Genomic DNA, 19,793 nt, shown 5'->3' with positions numbered 1-19,793 from the left:
ATGTTAAAAAAAAAAAAAAAGAGTGCTTTAAAAAAAAAAAAAATAAAGTACATTTGACCCCTGCCAAAACGCTGGGGTCACCTTTTGTCTGGCGGTACTGCTCAGTGATACTTGTGTACCGTGCACAAGGCCCTTACTTCAATCACCAGCACCACAAAAACAAACAATTGTGATGGCAACTGATCATAAATATATAAAATACAGGATTTAGGCAATAAACACAGGCTGTTAAAACCGTTATATAAAGGGGTATAAAACTCTGCAGCAAATGAAATCTTGCAAAACTGAACCATGACTAACTTTGGCATAACAAAAGCACATCTGTGTACCTGCTGACACCACTGATGGGAAGGCTGTTAGTAGTTCAAAACAATTTGAACTCCTCTTGCCAAAGAAACTGAACGTGAATCTTAACAATCCACTAGCTCCGTGCTGTCCAATATGGTGGCCACTAGCTATACATAGCTCTTTAATTAAAAATTTGCTTCTCTGACATTCTAGATACATTCCAAGTACAATAGCTACCGGAAGATGTAAAACATTCCTGTCACAAACTATCGTACTGCCAGATTGGTTTAACTCTCAGTCCACCCAAAGGCACAGATAGAAGAATGAAATACATGGAAAGAAAATTCATAGTTACACACTTAAGAGATAAAGAACAATAAAATAAAAATTAAGATCTTGGTTAGATCCTAATTTGAGCAATGTGATCTAATCATGAATGTTTCCAAGACTAGAGAAATTTGAACATGGATTAGATACAAAAAACCAGTTAAGGGCCGGGGAGATGGCTCAGTGGAACAAGCCCTTCCCTAGCAAGCGCAACGGCCTGAGTTCAATCCCCGGTTCTGCAAAAACAAATAAACAAAAAACCAGTTTAGATGGAAGGTGAAGTTGAAAACTCAACTGGTAAACAATGGCCAATGGTGTGCACATGTAACTCTGTCCTATACTCTTCTCTATTGTGAATTTTCTGCTCTAAGGTGAATGTGTCACTATGCCTGGTACCGCCTCTGCCTCTTATCTCACCCCTCAGTTTAAATTCCCCAACACAAACAACTGCCCATTACACCATCTTCAGTACCACCCCACCGCCCACACAGCCTAATGTCTGATCATTCTATCTCGCCTTTGTACTTGGAGCAAAATTCTCCGTGCTAGTCTAGCTGTGTCCTTACCACGTTTGTCTAGTTTTTCTAGTTCCTTCCTTACTTTTCACATGCTTCAACCCTTTTTTTTGCTAGCAATGGTGAATAATTAATTAAAATTTTTATTCCGGTATTTGGTTCTAGTATGTTAAACAAAATCTTCATTCAATGCTCTATACATTCTCCAGTCACTTTTTTCTTTTCTTTTTTGTGGTACTGGAAATTGGACCCAGGCCTAGAACATGCTGGTCTACTGCTTGGCTATGTCCCTAGCTCTTTTTCCTTTGAGACAGTCTCACACACCTGCAGTCCTTCTGAACAGCTGGGATCACAGGTGTGCACCACTCCACTTAGCTCCAAGTGTCCTTCTTCTAAACAGTTCTAAATTTCAATTTACCAGCTGTATCAAATGAAGAGGACATCATTTAAGAAATCGGTAACATTTCTTCTGAGGATACAGAATTTTAAAGTGACAAACAGAACTTGGTAACGAAAAACCTCTGGAGATAGCTCTCTTGTTCTGTTAGTCAAGCAAATGCTAAATTAGAGCCAATAGTTAAGTATTTAGCCAACTCATTCATTTTTATCTCCTACATTTTTCTTTTTAAAAACTTCATTTTTTCCTCTTACATACCCATCCAAGCAAACTTTCATATAGTGTTAAAAAAAAAAACCAAAAAACGAAAAAACCCCAATGTAGTCTTAGGACCATACTAGCCACAGTTTAGGGAAAAGTCACAAAAGTCGAAGGCAGAAGATAGGTAAAAGTAAAAGCAATCAGAAAGGTATAGACAAATAAAAAACAAATATAAAACTATTCCCCTGCCTTTTAAATAAAAGTTGTTTCAAAAGTGCTTAGGCAATTCTACCTTTTAAAGATTTTTCTCTCATGGGCCAAGGAAATAGCTCAGTGGTACAAGCGCCTGCCTGGCAAGCAGAAGGTCCTGAATTTGAGCCCTGATACCAAAATAATAAAGAAATGAAAGATTTCCCTCAAAAAGCCAAATGGTGGTAGAACACTTGCTCACCATGGACTGGGTCCTGCTTTCCTTCTCCATTCCCACAACCAACCAACCAGCTTTGAATCATGTTCAGTACAGAATAAAACCCAAGTGAATTGTTTACCGAGCACTTGCTTTTGCTGTAAATAGAGGCCACCCTGACACAATCGCAAAAAGCTGAGATTTCCTGTGCCATTTAACAATGAAATTGTTTACTGAGTGTGCTGGGATCTAGATATCAACTATAACCAAAAGGTCCAATGACAAGACAAACAAGCGCCGCGAGCTTACTTGTACCTGTACACAGAGACCACAAAACTAGATACCTGGTTGTGCTCAACTCTTCTTTGCTTGAGTGTTACTGGAGTCTTTGCTCTGCCCTTTAGTGGTTCTCTCTTCTCAAGCTTGAGCTCTATTTTAGAGTCTGGAAATAACATTGGAGAAACCATTACTCTCTGGAACACAGAAGCTGTATTTTCCATATATTACTTCGGAACCCTGGTTCTAGGCACATAAATACAAAATGTGGGTCTAATGTGATAAAAACCTTGGTAGACCACAATTGTTTAACAACTTGTCTTAAAAACACTGATTTCATTCCTTTTATCTCCCCTGCTCTTTAACCTGATTACCACTTTTTCCTACTTACTCTTTTTTTTTTCCTCCAACAGCTTTCAACATACAAGTGAATTCAGAACTCTCAAGGCAACTTTCCCTAGGCAGTTTCAATGTGGGGAAGGGCACTAATAAGACAGTTACCACTGTTTTGTCCACATAGTACGCTAGTACTTTACAGTTAATAGCTAGATTAAATTTAGCATGTGGAAGGGAAAAAAATCTAGAGAATTTTAAGAATGAAACTGTCTGGTATCAAACTTCTAATAATAAATAGTAAATTCCAATGTTAACACACAAATGCAGTAGAGAAGTCTCCACGACAGCATATGCTTAACATATGTGAGGCCCTAGGGTTCAATCTACAGAACCAAAATATAGTCTCTCCTTTGATGCAGTTATAGAAAGCCTGGACACAGTTCAACTGAGGCAAGAAGGAATGTTTTTCATAGAAAAGTACAACCAAGCACAGGTCACTTCTCTTGCTCATCATAACATTTCTTTGAGATAAGACATTACTGTATTACTCAGCTTATTGTTGTAATAATCATGAACCCAACAACAGAAAGATGGTTTTTTTTTTATTCACCTCAATATTCCATGTTTCTACTTGGTTTTGTTAACATTTGAAGATCTGCATTTTTAAAAACACTGACAAAATTTTTAACATTTCCACTGTAGTGCCCATTTACCAGTGTAGCAAAATTAGTTAAAGACAATTATTACTTCTACATTTACTACTACAAATTTAAGTCAGATTACTTTTCACACATACCAAAAAAAAAAAGCTGGGGGGGAACCCCATGAGAATGGAGTCAGTTCCTAAACAAATCTTTAGCTTTGCATGAACTCAAGGTAAATATGCTAAAAAAAAAAAAAAAAAAAAGTGATCAAGATAGCTATGTGAGGGCCTGGGATATAGCTTAGCAGCACAGCCTAGCAAGCGCAAGGTCCTGAGTTCAATTCCTAGTAATGTCCTGCCCCCAAAAGAGACAGCCTTCCCAACTTTTCAGTCTGATACTGGTCAGCAAAGAATCTACTTGTAGTTCCTAGCCCCACAGTGATTTTTACTAAGTTGGTTCAAACAGCTGAATCTTTATTTAGTGCTAAGCTATTAATTCAAACCCCTCTCCCAACTCTTCAATCAATGTATCTATGTTTGAGACAAACTTATTTATGCTTTAATTCAGAATCTAACAAAGAATGAAATAAAAAATGTATTAGCCAAGGAGAAATTGATTAGACTATCTGGTTGAAATTAATTCCTTTTATGAAATTGATTCCAACAGCCAATAAAAATAAAAACAATCTTCAAATAGAAGGAAAACTACTTAAAAGCAATTAGAACACTTTCAGTTATACCAGTGGAATGTCAAGCGAGTTTCAATGATGAAATGGAAAAAGAATGTTCATCTACAAATGTTCAACTCGTTCCAACTCCAAGAATAAAGCACACATACAACACGTTTCTGGAGACCACACAGAACTGTTCAGATTTAACAACTTTATTGAATATGTAGAAGCATGCTACAGGAATACATTGTAAAAATCACATAGCACTTAGTAGGTACATGTACACATGTACATTGCAGAAGACAAATAACAAAATTACTTCCAAAAGCTGCGAAGATGGGAGATGTAGTCAATGGTAATGACTAGAGAAGTATCCAAGAGACTGTATTTTGTTATGCTTAAGACAGTTTTCCACAATGCCTCTACTATAGGCTCTCTTACCTTACAATCACAGAAATGAAAACAGGATAATACATTGCTTTATATAAACAGACACTCAGATATAGTATGATTTCTTAAGGCTTTAATACAAAAAATTAAGAGAAATTTGCTCTTAGCATCTAGACTGCTGGTCTAAGTCTCCATGAAATAAAACATACCTTGAAGAGAAAGAGGCCCCACCTTTTACAGTGCCTAGCTCACCTAACAAAACGGAACAGTGAGCGAGCATGCACAGCGAACCTACTGCCCAGAGCAGTGCTCCTCAGTGTGCTCCACGGTCGGTATGCTCTGCAAACTCTTCACTACCTATCCCTGAGGAGAACAGGCACCAGCATCCGGACACTGCTTTCACTAAAGTTTACTACAAGAACAAACCCTGGCTCTGGCCTAAAAAGTGCCACTAGATTTAAATTCCTTTATTTTATTAAGAAGAAGGGGGCCTGGGATAGAAGCTCTCACATGGGCCTCTCACATGCTAAGCACATACTCTTAACCACTGAGCTACACCCCCAGCTCCTCAGATTTCAATTCTTGAGCACGATTACCTACAGATCAGTAACAGTTTTTGGACAAGCAGCTTTCTTTGATTGAGGCTATCACAATGCTACAGACACAAGAAAGCAACAAACAAAAGCAAAAAGAGCAGAGTGTGGACAAGTTCTAGAAAGTGAAGAAGATACTTAAGACATAAGCACCAAAAAGAAAAAGAAAACCATTATTGTGAGTATGCAGTAGTATTTATTTCTATCCTAGGTATAACACAACATGCATATGACAATATGAAAAGTGAAGACTACTTATATTTTAGTTATTAAAATATTCTAAATTTTGAAAAGCTATAAAAGTGTAAGTAAAACAGTGAGATAAATATGTGATCTATAAAGCTTATGTTTGCACTGATCTATCAAAACAAGACCAAAAAACAGAGCAATTCTACAAAGGGAATTACTTTTATGCTATAATGAATAGAATTAGCTTTAGAAATCAGCCCAATTTGGAAACTAAAAGGATCTTAAAGGTACGCAAGATTTCTACAAAAGCTCCTAAGTTTTCCACATCAAAAATAAGACGTATGTTTCTGTTCTTAACCGTACTACTGTTTATTTCCACGCTTTTTCATTATTTTGTGTACTTCTCCTCCAAATAAAGTACCACCTCTGAAAGGAGCAACAGTCAGCTTATTCTTAGAAGCTGGACTAAGTTTGCAGTCCTTCAACCAGAGATGCCGGCGGCCAGCAGTGGAAGACGCCATGGTACAGGCAGCCATCTTTACTTCATCAAATGCAGTTTCACAAAGAAACGAAGCCGCATCGTATGTTTTGCTTAGAATCTCAAGTGCCCGGGGTATATGACTAGGGTCTGAGCTAAGCATTTGTGCAGCCTGACTGATGTCTGCCTGCACAGCTTTAGCTACAAAGGCCGTGTGAGTTGCAGTCTGCAGTGCTGATGCTGCAGCTTCGTATGTTCTGCAGAGTGCTAAGTCCAAATGTTTATCACAGGACTCAGCGGCGGCTGGTTTAGTGCCTGCTGGTGGGGTGGCTTCAGAAATACAGCGCAGGATTTCATCATCTACTTTGGGAACTGATAATATTCGTGTTGCCTCTTTGGAAGAAACTGGATACTTGCATGCCAATGAAGGTAGCTGCCTGTCAATTTGCTGCCACTCCTCTTCAATTACTTTTAAAATAGATTCATGCAAAGGAAAAGACAGTTCTGAGGCATCTACTGTACCACGCTGCGACTGCTGAGACATTTCTATGCCTAAGGTAGTGAGTGAATGAGCGACAACAGTTTTGGCAGAAGCAGACATCTGTGCAGATGCAGGACTACTGTGAGATGCCACAAAGGAACCCGGATCACTTTCCTCTGCAGCCTTCTCACTGCGTCTAGGGAGTTTTTGTGGAGACGGGGATTCAGTTTCCTGAAACTTAGATAGATCAATTCTCTTGCATATGTTTTCTATATCCAAGGTGGGAATAGAGTTAGAAGTCCCAGGCAAACTGCTCAGCCCACCCTGGACTAACAGAGAATTGACATAATCTCTGATTGCCTGGGCAAGTGGTGGAGAAAGCACTTGTGATCTCCTACACTCCTCTAGTACCTCCCTTTCACTGGACAGTACCAACTGATCTGAAATACTGGCCTTTTCAGTACGTAATGGCTGAGTTCCACTTTTTCCTCCACGGTAAATATTTTCCACTATGTCCTGACAGTAAGTAGTAGTGGTTTCTTTAATCACTGAAGGAGAAGCTGCAGTAGAGACCATGGCAGTGGGTTCATGCTGAGATGACGAAGGCCTTCTCTCTAAACGACTACCATGGCTAGACCTGGAGGAAGTAAGCAAGTTCCTTCCTTGGGGAATTTCTAGTTTCTGCACCTGTCCCTGGCCAACCAAGGCTGTGGTCTTAGGAGGCTCCCTAGGTGAGTCTCCCTTAGAAGTGTGTACTTGCTTAGCTGCCTGTAGTTCAGTCCTGCCCAAAGGAGGACGAGTGGAAATTTCAGGAAAAGAAATACCCTGAAAAAATCCACCAGAGGGAGTAGTTGGAAGTTCAGAAAAAGCAACAAAATCCCTAGTGGACTTCACTTTCTTGTGTTCTTTCTTCTTTCCTGTAGAGGCAAAAGAGGCAGGAAGTTTTAAGTATTATTTGTGTTTGTGCTAATCTTATTCTTTGCCTCCTTGCTAAAATAGTGCTGTTGAAGAAAAAGACTACATATTTCATAACCTGAATAACTAATTTGAAAGTTGCTTATGGAGGTATAAGCAATTTGGGTCAAACTAATTACCAAATTAACAAATCATATAAATGAAAAGCTTCTAAGTATCAAATTATCTTGATAATAATTTTAAGGATAGTTACTTCATGTATTAGTCTCAAAAATAAATGTCATGGTCTAATTTTCATAAAATAGTATATAAAATTATGGTCAAAATACTTGCTTTACAGATGCTATGAAATTAGATTATCTGGCAAAAACTAAACAATTTAAATGGCTATCAAAAGAGAAAAAATGGCATACTCAAATACTATCACTATCAGTTATAAGGAAGAGATATATACATTAACATGACTAGATCTAAAAATATAACATGGACTAAAAAGTATTAGGACAGTATTTATATAGCTTTTTTTAAAGGTACAAAATAATACAATGAATAGATGAGTAAATAAAAGCAAACTTAGATCACTCAAGTGATATGAACAAAAACAGCCTATGTATTGTACTGATTTCAATTTTACCTTCTTCATGGTTACTGTTTATGAGTCTGAAAAAATTACTTATCTTTGAGTAATTATCAGTTTCAATTCAATTTTACCTTCTTCGTTGTCACTGTATCTGTCAGAGTCATTACTTCCATTCTGCCTTGTATTTTCTGAAGAAGAAATGGCTGGTAAAGGAGTAGAAGATCTTGATTCTGTTCCTTGCTCCCTCAGTTTCAACAGCTTTTTCTCATAAAGCTTCCTGGTAGTTCCTGTGTTAATGCAAAACTTACTTTAGTACTTGCATTGTCTTAAGATCCAGGTCAGAAACCATCTTGGGCATCACAGCGAGGTGTGGTGGTGCATGCCTATTAATAATGCCAGCAACTCAGGAAGCTGGGACAGGAAAATGCCAAACTTGAGGCCAGCCTGGGTAATTTAGCAACATGCTGTCTTGAAAAATAAAAAAGACTTGGAGACACAGCTCAGTATAAAGCCCTGGCTCAACCTCCAGTAACACACACCTATGTGCACATACAAGCATTGTGTTTATTCTTTCCTTTTTCTAAACTTAAATGCTTAAAAATAATATATCATGTTGGGGTTTTTTTTCTTCTAAAACAGGTACAGTCCTGGGACTTCAGTACAGGATTATAATGTCTTTTCTTTAGTTTATTTGTTTATTTAGTGGGTGCTGGGGGTCAAAGCCAGGGCCTTGCACATACTAGGCCAGTGCTCCACCACTAAGCTACCCCCCTAACCACATGGTATTTCTTTTAGTAAAATGAAACACACAGGTGTTAGCTAGAGATTACCTACTTAAGAACCATATGTATTTTTTCCACAACTCTTGAGCTTTATTTTTTCTAATAGCTACATAAAAATACTTAGTATCCAAAAAGAAAAAAATACTTAGTATAGCAAAATCTTTTTTATAACAGGTTGCACTCTCTGAATAACAACTATGATTATAACCCATAATACTAAGACACTAACATGCCTATGAGTAGCCAGTTATGAAGTTTTATAAACCACGAGGTTTTATTTTGCTTTACAGTAGCTGTGTATTTTAACTTTTGCAACATAAATGAGAATGCATCTTTTATAAATATATATCCAGAAATGTAGTCTTAAGGTGAACAGCTCATACACCACCATGTAATATAGTGTATGTTTCAATGTCTTACAGAATTTTAAAATTATTTTATTTTATTTATTTATTTATTTATTGGCGGAACTGGGGATTGAATTTAGGCCCTTGCACCCGCCAGGGAAGCGTTTATTCTACTGAGCCATCTCCTTGGCCCCTTAAATGCAAAATTTAAGAAAGGCATCAAATACCTATTGGTAATCATATTTATGATCTTATCAACTTACATCCTTATGTTACTATATCCACAAACTGCCAAAGTTTCAGGGTTCAAAATTTTACAACTTGGATGATTAAAATCGATTTTTCTCATCTTGAAGTTACTGCTAAAAACCCTCAATCACGAAGGCAGCATCAACCTTGCAAGTAATCATCACTTAGAAATAACCCCTGATAGAAATCTATTGTATTTGGTTCTAAGTTCTCTCTTTTTAGTTTAATCTTCTACCCCCCCAACCCCCCAGCCCCCCGCCCAGAACTGGGGATTGAACTCAGGCCCTTGTGCTTGCCAGGGAAGCACTTATCCTACTGAGCCATCTCCCCAGCCCCAGTTTAATTTTTTTTTAAATTTTTTATTTATTTATTTGTATGTGGGGGGGGGAGCTCAGCCCACTAGGGGGCGGGGCTGGCTGGCATGTTGTGCTGGGGGATTGAACCACGGTCCCTTTGTTTTTGCTAAGCTTGTTCTAAGTAGGTGCTTTAGACCACTGAGCCATCTCACCAGCGCCCCCAGTTTAAATTTTTATCTGTTTTTTTTTTTTTTTTAATTTTAGGGAAGGGTCTACAGGGTGTTCAGGGTCTCACTACTGGATCAGCCTCAGACTCGTAGTGATCCACATGTCTACAGCCTCCCAAGAGCTGGGATTACAGGCATACGCCGCCACGTCCACTTTCAATTGCTGTCTCAGCATGCCCTGTGGGTGGGACCAGCACAGCGCAGGGAACTGAACCATGGCCCCTATGCCTGCTTGCAGGCACTTCAATCCGCTGAGCTATCTGGTCGGCCCTTTAGTTTAATCTTTAGAGTATCATTCTTGAAACTCAATCAAGACATAACTTATAAAACACCTTTAATGGTAACTGGAAAAGAATACCATACAAAAATTAGTAACATGAGTCATATAATCATTCTATCCCTAACCATTTCTATAATTTGGATGAATTAGCCACTTATGTTATTTAGGTTTTCCTCAACTGCCAGAAAAGACCTTATAAAAAAAAAAAAAAAAAAAAAGAAAAAGAAAAAAGACCTTACCATGTAGCATATGATGAGCAACTTATATCTTCTTTTTTTTTTTTTTTGGTGGCCAGCTCAGCCTGCACTGGGGGAGGGGCTGGCACAGCATGTGGTGCTGAAAATTGAACTGTGGTCCCTGCATTTGCCTAAGCTCTGCTATCTCGCCAGCCCATGACCAAACTATAAATCAATCTCAATAACAGGTAATTTTAGGGGAAGAAAAAAATCTAATCCCACCCTCTCCAAAAGGAGTGTCAGGAAGATAGCTCAGTAGAATAAGCACTTTCCTGGCAAGAGCAAGGTCCCGAGTTCAATTTCATCATTTAGAGTCAGAACTAGTCTAGGCCATATAAATGGTTACTAGCAGACTGTCCCTTAGATGCCAAATTGTAATCACTACATAAACATCAAGAACAACCTTGATGGGGGCCGGGGAGATGGCTCAGAATAAGCGCTTCCCTGGCAAGTACAAGGGCCTGAGTTCAATCCCTGGTTCCACCACAAAAAAAAAAAAAAAAAAAAAAAGACAGCTGGACATGAGAAAGTGAAGATATTATCCCTCTTCAGAACAAAAAAAAAAAAAAAAAGAACAACCTGAGGCCTTGCCTCATACATAGGATACCTGAGATTTTTATCAACATACCCACAATAGGACCAGGATTCACTCCATATCTCACAAGCTGATCCAGAAGGTCTTCGTTAGAGAGCTCTGTTACATCTAGGTCATCTTTATCTTCTATTCTTGGTTTATCAGTTTTCTTTGTGGCTTTCTGTAAACAAAGTCCAATTATTACCTACACATCAATTTAAAAGTGCTTATATACACATAGTGTTTTTTTAATTTGGTATGGGGAATTGAACTCAAGATCTCACACTTGCCAGGCAGGAACCGTGACACTGAGCTATACCCCAGTCCCAAGACTATTCATATACAGTACTACACATATAAGACTATAAAATAGACACACAACTTTGCTTATAAGTTGATGTATGGTCCAAAGCAATTTGATTAAATTAGAAGCAGCTCATTATCTGGAGGCATTTTTAACTTGGCTGTACATACCTAGTAAAAAAGCAACTTAAAGATTATAGATATTACTATCAAAATAATCAATTCTAAATTACCTAAAGAAATAGTAATGGCATCCAACCTCATTTATTTACTGTATTTTTTAATACTTCATTTTTTAAAAGTATTTAACTTCTGACAGTAAATGGGACAGAACAACATTGAAGTTGCAAATTAAAGCCTGGATGAATCCACACATTTTCATCTCAGTTTACTATTGATCCTTTCTGATAATCCTTAAAATTTAAACTAACCCAGGACAACTGAAGACATACTTTACTGTAAAGGTTTTTTATACTTACATATATAATTATTTACCTTAAACAGCATATCAATTTTTTTTTCTTCTCTTTTTTCATTTTTTTGTGGGGTCCCCCCCAACCCCCGGGAACCAGGGATTGAACTCAGGCCCTTGTGCTTGCTAGGCAATCGTTCATTCTACTGAGCCATCTTCTGGGCTCCCATATCAAAATTTAAGAAGCCCAAAATTATTATTTTTCTTGTAACTTATATATCATCTCTGACATAGCTGCTGCTTGAGCATTTGTCCAAGACAGTTCAAAGAACATGGAACAAACTTTGAGGTCAGTATCAAAACAAGTTTCTGAAATACTGTGAGCAACGGCATGGCAGAATTCACTGAAGAGAATTATATAAACTTTGCCAGGCGCATCGCACTCTCCTGTAGTCCCAGCTGTTTGGGAGGTTACAACTGGGCCACAAACTCAAAGCCAGCCTGGGAAACTGAGCAAGACTCTATCTCAAAATGAAACAGTAATGCCTGAGGATATAACTCAGTAGTGGACTGCTTATTAGCTAGCAGGCGCCACGGCCCTATGTTTGATCCCCAGCACTGCAAAACAAAAACAAAAATTATGTAAATCTCCAATAAATGTCTCTGTAATCCCAGAAAGTACTATGGTACTAAAAAAACTAGTTGTTTAAATAATGGCCAAAAACATCAACAGAAGTTCATTTCAATTATTATTTAAAGTAAGTGTTAACACTCTACCCATGTAAGTTTTTTTTAAATTTATTTTTATTACCCCATGTAAATTTTATCAAAATGGCTAAAATTATATTAAGTTGTGTGAACTGATTACTTTTCAATTAATTCTGGGTTTCCAAAAAAGGCATTACTGGAGCATACGTACTGCTTTATTTTACTGAGACAGGGTCATGGTATATATTTTAGGCTGGGCTTGAACTCACTACATAGCCCAGGCTAACCTCAAACTTAAGGTGGTCCTCTTCCCTCACCTTCCTGGGATTATAGATGTGTATCACCATGCCCCGCCCCAAGTTTTTAATAAATGAAGATTGACAGGGGTTTTGATATGTATTTCATTGGTAGAATATTTGTCTAGTATGCAGTGTGCACAGCACAACAAATCAGTAACTTTCAGAAAGCAGGATTAGAAGGGGCTGTGGCTATAGCACACAGGAGCCTGGGACACAGCCCAGAGGGGCTGTGGCCGCAGCTCAGCAGCTTAATGCCTGCCCTGCAAGTGCGAGGGCCTGACTTCTATACCCTGTAACCACCCCCCAAAAAAAAGACTGAGGCTTTTGAGACAAGTCCTGCTCCATATCCAGGCCTTAAACTCACTATGCAGCCTCAATTGGACCCTAACAACTCTCCTGAGTACCTGTAAGTGCTGGGATTACAGCTGTGTGCCACCACGCCCGGCGAGATGACAGTCTTTAAAATAGCTGCTAATGACAAAGCCAACTCCTAAGAAGTCTTTCAATAAAAAAGTGGTTGTGAGAAGTTCTGCAAGGCACTTTCAGAAAGCTCTGGTGGAGCCACATACTGCGCTGATCAAGCCTCATGGGGCAAAAATCCTTTCTTCCCCTAATATAGGGGATTCAGCTCAGGGCTTTTGCACGCAACTACATCCTCACCCCTTTGTTCCTTTTAGCAGGGTCTTGGTAAATTGCCCAGGCTGGGCTTCAATTCATAACACTCCAGCCTTAGTCTCCCAGAGTACTGGAATTATGGCATGTGCCATCACAGCCAAATAAGGCTGAAATACTGAAGCAATCAACCTACACTTTGATATCAAAATAGTTGCTCTGAATCTAAGAATTCTATACTTAAAAGTTCTGAATTCTTTAGCAAAAACTTAAGATCTAATCTCATGTAATACTACTTTTCTCCTGAAAAGTATAAAATGAAAACGTGCCTTCAAATAATGAAAAAACAATCAGATTATTTTTAGATAAATCTCTCCCATGATAAGAATGTTCAACTTTTACTACAAAGAAAACATTCACGAATTCCAAAGGCCTTAAATTTTGAAGAAACCCATCTCTAACATCTACCACATCCCATCTATTTTTATTAGCTATTTGTATGTGTGCTTTATTTTCTCCAAATGGTGGACTCCTTGAGCAATAATCCTCAAGTCTGGCTTATTATCAAAACCTCAGCTTTGGGGCTGGGGAGATAGCTCAGTGGAATAAGTGCTTGCCTGGCAAGTGCAAGGTCTTGAGTTCGATCCCTGGTCCAAAAAAAAAAAAAAAAAAAAACCAAAACCCTCAACTTTTTTGCAAGTTACCTCCATTTTACAATGCTTCCTCTGGGGCCCAGGAGATAGCTCAGTAGAATAAGTGCTTGCCTTGAAAGCGCAAGGGTCTGAATTCAATCCCCAGTTCCGCCAAAAACAAAAAATAAAATGCTTCCCCTATTCTGAGTCTTAATCTGGGGACTTAGAATCTATGTTTATTGTACAGCTGGGTCTAGAACAGGTAAATACTATCATTTTATTTAAAGTATCTTCAAAGAGTGCCTGACACAGGAATAGTCATCTGATGTCAAATGAATGAATGAAAAATAACTTCCTTACATTCCTTACACTCATCCAACTTCCTTACATTTTCTTAAAACATAATGAAAAAACTTCAGCCAAACAGAGAATTCCTACACAGCAAACTTGCAAAATATTAAGTTGGACAGAGATTTGTTTTTTTGTAATTTAGGGAAAAGCCTACAGGCAGTTCAAGGTCTTACTAGTACGTGGAACTGCTTACAGCCTCCCAAGTGCTGGGATTACAGGCACTTGAGCCTCCACACCCAGTTTCAATCAATGTCTCAGGGTACCCCGGGGGCGGGGCTGATACAGTGGGCCCAGGGATCGAACCCGCTGGCCTCTGGGCCTGCTTGCAGGCGCTTTAATCTGCTGAGCTATTTGGCCGGCTCTCTGATTTTAAATTTTAACCTGCAGGGAGAAAAATTCAAAAAAAACCACATGCCACTTTATAAACAATAAACTTCCTAAGAACAAAAACTGGGAGGCAGGTGGTTTGAGCACATGTGATTAAAAGCCAGATTAAAAGAAGGAATCAATATTTCTGAACTTTTCAAATAGCCTTGTTGCTTTAAGAAAACCACTTATATATGGACAGTTTCTTCCAAGATGCTAGCTGATCTCTACTCTTTCAATTTGAAACTCCATTTGGGTTAGTGAACCATAGTAATAATAATTCCTATTCTAAAATAGATTCCACTGCATGTACATTACATACTTGTGTTCTAAATGTCCTGTGTTATTAACTTAGAGACTCTAAAAGCTCTAGTGAAACACTACTCTCCCCATTCTACCATGTGAGGTCACAAGCCTAAAGCCTAAAGCCTCCAAGGCCAACTCGGGAACACTCGCATACTGCGCTACACACTAATGTTTGCAAAGGCCTCATATATTACCTTCATGTATCTATCCCACCCTTTCTGAAAACTATTATGGCAATTCTGCATTGTAATGTCAGAGCACTAAAGCCAGAAAAATTTAGAACCCATATAAATGGTTCTGATATATTTATAATTTACATAGATGTTACATACAGTAACGTATGTAATTTATATAACCCATAATAATTATCGTACTGAGTACAAGGCACTTCGCTTACCCAACATTATGCAATCAATCCTCAATATGATTAAGCAGCTGTTAGATTATTCCTCAATTCATGTAAAAATGGAGATCTGAGAGACAACGGATGTTCACTACTAGAGGTCTTCTGAGGTAAGCAGCAGACCTAGAACCTTTCTAACTCAACAGTTGCACAATTTAAAACTACTATAAAATATGGTGATCAATTTATCATTTAATTAACATTCCCCACTGCTGACATTTTTAAATTATTCTGTCCCAAGCATTTCCTATTAAGAATTCATAATCGGCCTGGTGTGGTAGTATACACCTGTAATCCTAGCACTCAGGAGGCTGAGGCAGGAGGACAGTTGTCAGTTGAGACCAGCCTGGACTATAAAGTGAGTCCAAGCCTGAACTGCATAGTGAATCCCTGTCTCAAAAAGATAAGGGGCATAATCTGGGCCAAAGATGTACATAAAGCATGTGGCTAGCATGTACAGGGTCCTGGGTCCATAATCCCCAACAAAAACAAATGAACCCACCCAACCACAATCTAAGCAAGATCACTTAAGAATGTTACTATGCTCGGGGCTGGGGAGATAGTTCAGTAGGATAAGCGCTTGCCTGGCAAGTGCAGAAGCCTGAATTCAATCCCCAGTTCCGCAAAAAAAAAAAAAAAAAAACACCAAGAATGTTACTATGCTCTGATGGTTCCTAAACAGATAGTCACACCTTCATACTTTGCACTTTGAAAAAAAAAGACAGACTGCCAACTATGTACATGTGTAGTCTTCTGTCCATAATCTAGATAATTTCAAGCGGGCCGGAGAGATGGCTCAGTGGAATAAGTGCTTCTCTGGCAAGCACAGGGCCTGAGTTCAATCCCTGGTTCTGCCAAAAAAAAAAAAAAAAAAAAAAAAATCAATCTAGGTAATTTCAAAAAACAGCAGCACCGGGGTTGGGGAGATGGCTCAGTGGAATAAGTGCTTGCCTGGCAAGCGCAAGGGCCTGAGTTCAATCCCTGGTTCCACCACAAAAAAAAAAAAAAAAAGGCTGGTGAGATGGCTCAGTGGTCTAAAGCACCTACTTAGAACAAGCTTAGCAAAGCACAAGGACCGCGGTTCAATCCCCCAGCACCACATGCCAGCCAGCCCCGCCCCCTGCAAAGCTGGCCACACACACACACAAATAAATAAATAAATAGCAGTACCAAAATACATAAAATAAAGCTTAAAAATAAGCCAAAATTTATTATCTATTTTTTAAAAGTATTTAGTACAGGGTCTACAGGGTCTCACTACACGGATTGGACTTGTAGTGATCCTTCCTATTTTTCAGCCTCCCAAGCACTGGGATTACAGGCACATGCCACGATGCATCAAATGCCCTCTCAGCGCGCCCTGGGGGGCAGGGCCTGCAGGGCAGGTGAGGGATCAAGCCCACAACCCCTGCATCTGCCTAAGCAGGCACTTTAATCTGCTGAACTATCTGGCTGACCCTAATAATTCATCTTTTAATTAAAAATATTCTTCAAAGACCCATCAAAAATAGAAGGGATATACTAAACAAATACTAAATTTTGGCCAAATCCACATGACTATTTGTTTCAAAATGTTGAAACTCACCAATTGAAGCTGCAGCTCATTGAGATCTTCAGTACAAAATAAACAAAAGTTTAAATAAAATCTGCCATATCTAGCCCATGTGGTGTCATACGCCTGTCATCCCTGCATGCAGGAGACCAAGTGAGTACAAGGTCAGCACAGCTACTCAGTGAACTCAGGGCCTGCCCTGCACTGTACAGTGAGATCTTGCCTCAGACCCAAACCAACCACAGCCTGCCACATCTGCAACTCTCAAACATAACTTGGCTTTCTCCTAAACTGTAAGCATCATTTAAGAAATGTGATCTATTGTTATTTTATATGGGGCGAATGACTAGAACATAACCTAGTATATATATATATAAATATAAAAAGAATACGGCATGTAGAACAGTCTTATACACCAACTACTGTAAATGTTCTTGAGTCTCATAAATTTAAGGCATTTTTATTACTAATAAAATGTCTAGTAGGCTAAGTTTTAACTCACTTTCAGCTTAGTACAGTACATTAAAACAAGGTTAAAAAAAAAAACAAAGTGACATCACAGACTGGTGACCAATGTTAGCTTTTTCAAGTTGTATGTAGTTACCAAATCCAGCCAATGGCATATATTTTTAAGTTTTAATCTTTTTTTTATGAATTTGGTACAGGTTCTCACCACATAGCTCAGACTCATAATGAATCTCCTGTTTCAGCCTCCCCAGTGCTGGATACAGGTATGCATCAGCATACCCAGTCTTGGTGGCCGGCTCAGTTTGCCCTAGGCCAGGGCCAGCTGGGCATGTGGTGCTAGGGATTGAACCCAGGTCCTTACACACACCTACCCAGGAGCTTAGACTGCTGAGCTATCTCCACAGCTCATTTTTAAGTTTTAAATATCAAGGTGGAGAAAACAAACATGTTCAGTTATAAAATACTGTAATTCTCCTCCAAGTGACTCTAATGGAAACCAGGCATGGTGCCACACCCTTGTAGTCCCAACTACTTGAGGTGTAAAGGTGGAAGATCACTTTAGCCATGAGTTCCAAATCAGCCTGAAGAGCAAGAAGCCCTCTCAAATCTAAATTAATGAACGAGATGCAAAGGGCCCAGCATGCCATCCGACATTCGGAGACAGAGGTACTCGTTTAATTTTGCGAGGGTGTTGGTGATCAAGACCTCACAGGAGCTAAACCACACCCCCATCCCCACCGGGGATATTCTTAAAAACAAGCAAACAAACAAAACAAAGCTGGCGTGGTGGTGGCAGAAGCCTGTAGTCCCCCGGTACTTGGGAAGCTGAGGAAAAAGGATCCCTGTCAGGCCAGTCAGCCTGAACGCCACAGCTGTACACGGTCTCAAAAAAAAGTTAAGTTCTTTCACACAAAAAGGAGTTAGAGCGAGATAAAAGGAAACAGATATGAGGACATAACACAAATTTCAATTTTATAAGCCAAGAAGTTAAATTATGAAGAGTGAGATCTACAGAAACCAATCTGTAGAAAAGAACACGTATTTGGAACTCCAAAATGAAGGACAGGGGCCGGGGAGATGGCTCAGCAGAACAAGTGCTTCCCTGGCAAGCGCAAGGGTCTGAGTTCAATCGTCGGTTCCGCCATAAAAAAGACAATCAAATTAAGATTTAATTTTTTTACATACATTTATATACATTTTACAGTATAATACATTTGCACACAAGACCACAGAGGTTTTATAAGCCAACTATTGGGGCTTCTTTAAATCCACAAATAGCAGACATCAAAGACTCTAAGACATGGGGGTAAAAAAAAAAAAAGCCAGGCATGACAGTTCACGCTGGTATCCCAGCCCTCAAGACGGTGGGGGAAAAAAAAAAAAAAGACGCTGGGGATGTCCACTACGTTTAGGACCAGCCTGGGCTATGCCTTTTGAGTTCAAGGCCAACCTGAACCACAACTTAGTAAGATCCTGTCACAAACCAGAACACCCCAAAAAAGAAAAAAAGTAAAGTGTGGCAGATCTATAACTTACTACGTGCAAAACACCAACCTAAGACATTTATAAGATTGTCACAATTTCTCTATAGAGACCAGGCTGAGTCTTTAATTTACCTGTGTTGAATGGGGACGTAGCGCCCGGCTTACCATTTTCAAGGCCCTAAGTTAGGTGAACGACTCTCAGCACATGCCTGCCCCCACCATTTCTGTACCTATTACCTGTCGTTCACCTCCACCTCAAGTCAGGGAAACACATTAGACAGTTTTAAAAAATTAAACAACGGAGAATACTGCAAAACTCTGGAAAATGCAATAAACAGGCTGTAGTTCAGCTCAGTGTGGGAGTGTGTACATCAGCCCCCTACCCCCAAAAACATACACCTAAGAAAGAGAAAAAGAAACAGAAGGACCCTGGAGCCATATGTTGTACTAGCAATCAGTAACAGGAACACCAAATTCACCATCTCTCACAAAAACATTGCTATATCAACCAATAGTTTTAAACTACATCGCATTACGATTTTAAGTCCCGTAAGCACAGGGAGACACAAAGTAGCATTTCACATCTACCCAGAGAACAAAAAGTAAGCTACCAAGCATTTGCTGGAGCCTATCTGAACGTAACCCAGATCACATTTCAAATTGTAATACTGACACATTACAGTATCATAAGCATTTTCCTTGATTTTAAAAATCTTTGCTTCCTTAAGCAAAATTCAATTAAAAAAGGGGAGAGGACAAACAATTATCAACCTAACGGGTTTACAAACGCTTTAAAATGTACTTTAAATGTTCATTTTAATTTAGAGGTAAAGCTTCCCCGACAAGACTGTCTATATCTGAAAAGGAACACAAAACATCAACGGTTCAAAAGGCCCTCCCTTTACATTTTAAAAAAAAGCTTATTAAAAAAGGCGGGAATTTCTTTATTTCAAATTTTGGCTGCAAACGAGCATGTCGCCAACTGCCCTCCAGGGAGCGCTCTGAGACTCCGCGGCGAGTCATTCAGTTACGAAAGCGGGAAAACACTCGAACTGAACCTATAGCGTTTTAGGGCTGCCTGTCCCGAGGTTTTTGAAAAGGACACGGCAGTCCCCGCCGCACACCCGCTCTCGGCGGCCAGGAGCTCGCGCCGCCCGCGGGGACCCGCCACCCGCGCGCCATCCCCACCGCCAGCCCCCGCGGCTCCAACTCCGGCGGGG

At 39.3% G+C, this 19,793-nt stretch overlaps 1 protein-coding gene across 1 annotated transcript in view; it reads right to left on the bottom strand.

Annotated features, from left to right (window-relative positions):
- Tmpo (thymopoietin) overlaps positions 1-19,793 on the bottom strand; it is a 40,743-nt gene that overhangs the window by 11,826 nt on the left and 9,124 nt on the right. Inside the window, exons 3-5 of the mRNA XM_004623913.2 lie at positions 10,732-10,858; positions 7,818-7,973; positions 2,479-2,576 (exon numbers count right to left, since the gene is read on the bottom strand). Coding sequence (XP_004623970.1) covers positions 2,479-2,576; positions 7,818-7,973; positions 10,732-10,858 — 381 coding nt within the window. The remainder of the gene's footprint in view (positions 1-2,478; positions 2,577-7,817; positions 7,974-10,731; positions 10,859-19,793) is intronic.

Source organism: Octodon degus, unplaced genomic scaffold (genome assembly GCF_000260255.1).
Source record: "Octodon degus isolate 3935 unplaced genomic scaffold, OctDeg1.0 scaffold00004, whole genome shotgun sequence".
NCBI lineage: Eukaryota > Metazoa > Chordata > Mammalia > Rodentia > Octodontidae > Octodon > Octodon degus.
The sequence above is the reverse complement of the archived record's forward strand: the minus strand, read 5'-3'. Positions and strand labels throughout refer to the sequence as shown.